The 5,451-nt window shown below is 45.1% G+C and overlaps 2 protein-coding genes across 2 annotated transcripts; one reads left to right on the top strand and one right to left on the bottom strand.

Annotated features, from left to right (window-relative positions):
- Positions 1-378: 378 nt before the first annotated feature.
- On the top strand, positions 379-950 carry PPTG_16868 (hypothetical protein; the record flags this gene model as incomplete). The annotated part of the gene is made up of 1 exon (XM_008914606.1): positions 379-950. The coding sequence occupies one exon, from the start codon at positions 379-381 to the stop codon at positions 832-834; it is 456 nt and encodes a 151-aa protein (XP_008912854.1). The 3' UTR covers positions 835-950.
- Positions 951-4,317: 3,367 nt separating this feature from the next.
- Positions 4,318-4,572, bottom strand: PPTG_23998 (hypothetical protein; the record flags this gene model as incomplete). Its single annotated transcript, XM_008914605.1, has 1 exon — positions 4,318-4,572. One exon carries the CDS (start codon positions 4,570-4,572, stop codon positions 4,318-4,320), a length of 255 nt encoding a protein of 84 aa, XP_008912853.1.
- Between the last annotated feature and the right edge of the window lie 879 nt (positions 4,573-5,451).

Genomic DNA, 5,451 nt, shown 5'->3' with positions numbered 1-5,451 from the left:
GTAACGCATCTTGTTTGGCTTGGTCAGCGCGCACACGACGCATGGAACTAGCTGGCTCTTGACAACGATGAGTACCTTCATGTCTTCCATGAGCAGCTGGGAGTCCTCACGAGCCATGTCGCTACAGACAGTTGTCCACATGGTCGTTGTGGGCATCTTTCGTTGAGAGAAGGGAGGGAGGGAGGAGTCCAGAGTTCAGTGTTTTGCTGGATGAAGGCTGTTAGGAAATGGCTTTAAAGACGGCGATTGGCCCAGTCACTGTCTTAACTAAGGTCGTGATTCGCTAATAATGAGTGGTGTGTAGACACCCGAGTTTGGTGTGTTTTTACCAATGCAATTGTGCCACACGTATGGATGGTGTGGTGTGACGCGACATTGATGTGCACCACGTACATTGCTAAGGAAGAAGTCAAAATCACAGAGATCGACGATATTGTTGATGATATCGCCAAAACATGGACGGGCAATCTCCGAGGCGGAATCAGTGCTGCTACGAATGAAAACTCCATTGTCAAGTATCAAGCAGCAGCCAAAGGCGCAACTAACCCTGCAAAGAAGTTGGAAGATGTCGGCAGTAAGGTAAAATCTGGGGCGCAGCTCAAGCCTCTGAACACAGCCTCAGGAAAATGGAAGAGTGCATTCGACAAGTTGAAGGCATCTGGGCAACTCGGAAACATTGACAAGAAGCAGGCCGCGAAACTAACGGAGCGTGTTGCTCAAGAGGTCGTGAAGAATCCCTCAAAGTGGCGCTACCTTAAGATAGCTCTCGCGATTACATTCGGCGTAGGCTTCACGGGACTCGTTGCTGCAAGCATCAACGCAATGGTATTGTAGGTGGCAGATTGTGTTTAATCTGGGATGACCAACGTGGATAAAGGAATGCTCAGGTATGTTTCTTGTGGAAACACTCGATGCAATTAAATTCGTTATAACACATGATGCTGCTCGCAAATTTGTCGATATCCTAATGGCTTTAAGTAGCGCATAGTAGCATAATATTGTGTTGCGGAAACTGTGGTTAAAGACGTACTGTAATAATTGTAAATCCCAGCGTATAAGTGCCGGTTATTGGGCGGACAGATCGTGACTACAGTAGACATGGATCCATAATATACATGTAAATATAGATTTTATTAAGATTCTAACCAACCAGCTTATCCTGGTTCTGCTAGTGCCAAGAGTCGATACCGCCTTGTGTTGTACGCAATTGGATTTCAAGCAAGTCAACATATTTTTCAAGTGAAATGACAAATTGCATGCCAGTCCCTTGCGATCAGCCACTAGGAGTTCCAAACTAATAGGTAAATGTCATGAACGACGGCGATGGGTATGTCCTTGACCGCTGGCAATAGTCACAACGTGAGATCTTCCACAAATAAGATGGAAATGACGGTAGTCACTAGTAGATCGACATCTTACCAGTTTATTCACATCATTTGCTCTCATTAGTTGTACGTTCAACAGATAGAGTAATAAAGATCCCGTCATATTAGATCAACAGAAAGCGAGTTTGCAAGTGCTGCTGTCCCTGGCGTTGTCAGATCTGATCGCAATGTCACTTTTATATTTGCTGTTAGGCCTTGGACCAACGCGATTGATAGTAGAACGATTTCCATTCGAACTAATATAGTATTATCGTTTTTATTTCATCGCTAAAATAACATTTTCTTCAAACGTAGAAAACATTATTTTGGTGATCAAATGATCGCATGGATGATAGCTCACTATTATTATTTTCGACCAGAGAATGCTGTCATTTCGCCTCGGTGGGCTCCACTTTGTCATAGTTGTTGATGTCTGTGGGTTATCAATATGCGGAGAGGCAGGTTCACCGAGAGTGAGATATGGTTATTGAAGCTCGATGGAAGTAAACACTAGCCGAGTTTGGTTTTTGCGTTCTGTCGACACCAAGATGAAGATGCACTATAGGTTTCTATCTCTCTCTCTCTATATATATATAATTATATAATTATCTTGCTCAACGGTGGCCAGAAATACACAACTAGCGCACTGTCTAGATTCACGGGCGAGTGGGGTATAGGTTGGTTGAACCCTGCCACATATTAGAATTCCTTTGGAGTCGGAATCGGTATCATCCTGCGATTCTTGTTAGCGTTACTTCGTATCCCGCGAACATCTTTGCACATTCCCACGAACATTTAGATCTAACGTGGGTCAATGAAACCGTTGTGCAATGCGAAGGTACGTTCAAAGAGATCCAGGATGTGCAGCACTGTTGGAGTCGTTGAAGCAGGATATGCCGGGCGTGCGAAAATGGTTATCCCCAGATTACGGAACACACAAACCCATCATTGTCTGAGACTTGCAAAAAAGAAAATTATTTTGTTTGACATACGGTTGCTCCGGATGCTTGAAACGATCTCCATAATCTAGATCATTGCGATATCGAGCCGCAAATTCTCTACTAACCGAATCAGAACAGCCGAGTGAGCTATAATTTTGAGCTTGACGGGTCACATTAATTGCCAGAACACTTTTCTCAGCAGCAGCAGAACGCGGAACTTCCAGCGGTTCATGTCGATAGGCATAAGCCACGTTCAGCAAAGCACGCGTGGAATAATTAGCAGCAACATCCTTTCACGAAATTGAGGAAGCGAAGGTGGTCGAACCAAGTGTTAGTTGATACTGCGGTAGTGCGAAGCAACACGCCGAAGTTGCGAGCTCGACGGGCATGACAGCATCAAGTACACTGATGAAAGAAAACTGTGCTAATCGGAATCTCTGAAGGTTAGCCCAACAGTGCATCAACAACCACATTGAGGTGTCGATTAACGTGGTTCAACTTTAATGTGAACTGCGCGAAGAAAGTAAGAAATGCGAGCCAATTTATGCGAGACCCTTGGGTCTTGCAAAAACCACTTACATGCACTGCTGCCCGTGTAGATATCGAATTCATAGTCAGACAGGTAGTGACGCCATTTTTCCAACGCTAGCTTGAGAAGGAAAAAATATTTATCGTGCGTTGATCAATGATCTTGTTAGGCCTGAGCTTCTTCGAGAAGAAGGTGATTGGATGATCTTGACTTGACCTGAACAAACTTGAGAGATAACATCACCAAAACAATATCCAGACGAATCTGTTGTCTCAATGAAATGCTTCTTGTAGTTCATTATGCGGGTTGGTTTCCTCGAACGAGTGAGTCTGTTCTGGATACTAGTTCAAGACATGTTCTTTCTCGACTAGAGGACCATGTGGCGACGCGAGAACAGCTTAAGCGCAAATAAAACTACGGTAATAACCTTTTAGACCCAAAAAGCTTTGCGATTGCTTTTGGTTCACTGGTGTAGACCACTTTGTGGTGGCTTCAGTCTTGCGAGAATCAGCGGCAACTCCTTTGGCAGAAATTGTATGACCAAGAAAAGTAACTTTAGATTGGTCAAAGTGACACAAGTGCCATAGGGTCTACACGCCTCTGGTAAGTTTCTACATACGTGCGGAAGACGGTATGCTTGCGAGTATTGCGCGCGATACGAACCTGATGATATCGTTGGGCTAGATTGAGAACGGAAAAGATGACTCAACCAGACATCTGATCAAATAATTTATCAATGCGAGGCAGGGGGATTTTTGGAACGATCGACTGCGAGTTTACGTAGCGGTAGTTGACAACCCAACGGATTGGCAAAAAAAATTCCAGACCGTAGCCACTCAGAGCAAGAGAACTGGTGTCCAAAAGTACTTTCTTAGAAATCCCAAGATACGGGTAACTTGTGAAACACCAGAAGTAGTCGTGTTAGCGACTAACCCTGGGCGAACAACATTGCAAATAGCACCACTGTCGAACATAATGACGACAGGCTTCCCATCACATGTCGCTTGTTTACGAATGAGTTCATTCTTACGATGCATGGGCGACAAGGTGGACGTGGAAATCTCTTCCACTCCAACAACCACAACCTCGCCATCAAAACGTGTCGCAGAGGAACACTCAGCAGCGGCAGTCGTGGATGAAGAAGAAAATATTACTGTTCGCGGCAGAGTTCTCGTGACGATTCTTTCGAGCATACTTCTCCTTGATCTTCACCTTGAAGCACTGCTCATTGGTATGAGCAGGTTTCTTGCAATTGCGACATCTCTTACGAGCCAACGAAGAAAAAGAGAAGTGGCAGTTTCTAGTACTTCCGGAGTTAATTTCCATTGGCTCGGGTTTGTTCTTCTGAACACCTGAAGATGCGACTTGTTGTTGCTGCTGATTGTTGTCGGACTGCGAGCGTGATCAGTCCTGCGAAAAGAATGATGTTGGACGATTGTTCTTTCCGCGAAAATGATGCGATCGATCATACTCCAAGGCAATCTTAACTGGGTGGCTTCTGCGTGGTTGCGGCAAGAATGAGCGACTTCGGAGGGGCGGTGGACCGACCGAGCGGCTTCTGGAGAGCTGAAATATGACTGTCCGGCTTCTGGTGGGCGGCGTTCGCGTGTGGCAGCTCGGGTGTGTTGCCTCTGGCAGCCTCTGGGCGGCATCGTATGGGCGACAGCAGTGGAAAGCTGCTGCAGCTAAAAATGTGTGGGCTGCTGGTTTTTTGGAGTGTGGGTCCTGCTTTCCCCATGGTCCATGTGGCGCCATCATATTAACCTCAACAAGAAAAATTAATGACAAAAAAGAGGACAAAAAGATGAGGATCTTGAGTGGCATCAGTTTTGGTAGAGGCTCAAGTGAACGTATGTAGAAATGTAGCTCTTTTTTCGTTCCTTACAACCGTGTTAGCAACTATGCTAAACCTTTGTGTTGCTGCGGGAACTGCTAAGCCGTAAGATGTCTGAAATACCTACACAGAGGGCGATTTGTCCTTTACTTTAGAACAAAAGTTCTCGAATCCAATAACATAACCAAATGAAAATTTAGCCCTTTGCAAACTGTCGTCGGCTGTCTCAGCTGTAATATCAGACAGAGGGAATTGCTCTTCTCGCACACGGTTTTTGTCCTTTATAATCGGGGTCTTGAGGACAAAATCACCCGGAATATGACGCTTTTGAAATTTATTTCGTTCTCTTTTTTAAGACAAAATTTGTTGAGGTCAATGCAATGACGCATGCGCTGTTTATGCAGCCGACTACCGTTCATTTGACGATCACCAGCTGGTTGCCTGTCTGGAAGCTGCTACACCTATGCTGGAGCAAAGTGAGACAGCAAACAAACCAAAAAGAGACATAACCCGTTTATAACTGCAAACATTATTTTGGGCTAGATTTTGTTATGGTAGTTTGGGCTGTCCCACAACAAGTGAGATTACCTACGAAGCAAATAATACTCGAGCATGCTCAATGAGCTTCGTACTAGAGCCTAGGTCCCATACTTCATGTCCTCCATCTTCAGTGCATCCGCCACAGCACGTTGACTGTGACGGGGTCACACAGCACCTTGTGCAGAGGAAGTTTATTTCCTCTAGAGTATACAAACTCTAAGTGAACGACCGTTCACGTGTCCC

This window comes from Phytophthora parasitica, assembly GCF_000247585.1.
Source record: "Phytophthora parasitica INRA-310 unplaced genomic scaffold supercont2.62, whole genome shotgun sequence".
Lineage (NCBI taxonomy): Eukaryota > Oomycota > Peronosporomycetes > Peronosporales > Peronosporaceae > Phytophthora > Phytophthora nicotianae.
The sequence above is the reverse complement of the archived record's forward strand: the minus strand, read 5'-3'. Positions and strand labels throughout refer to the sequence as shown.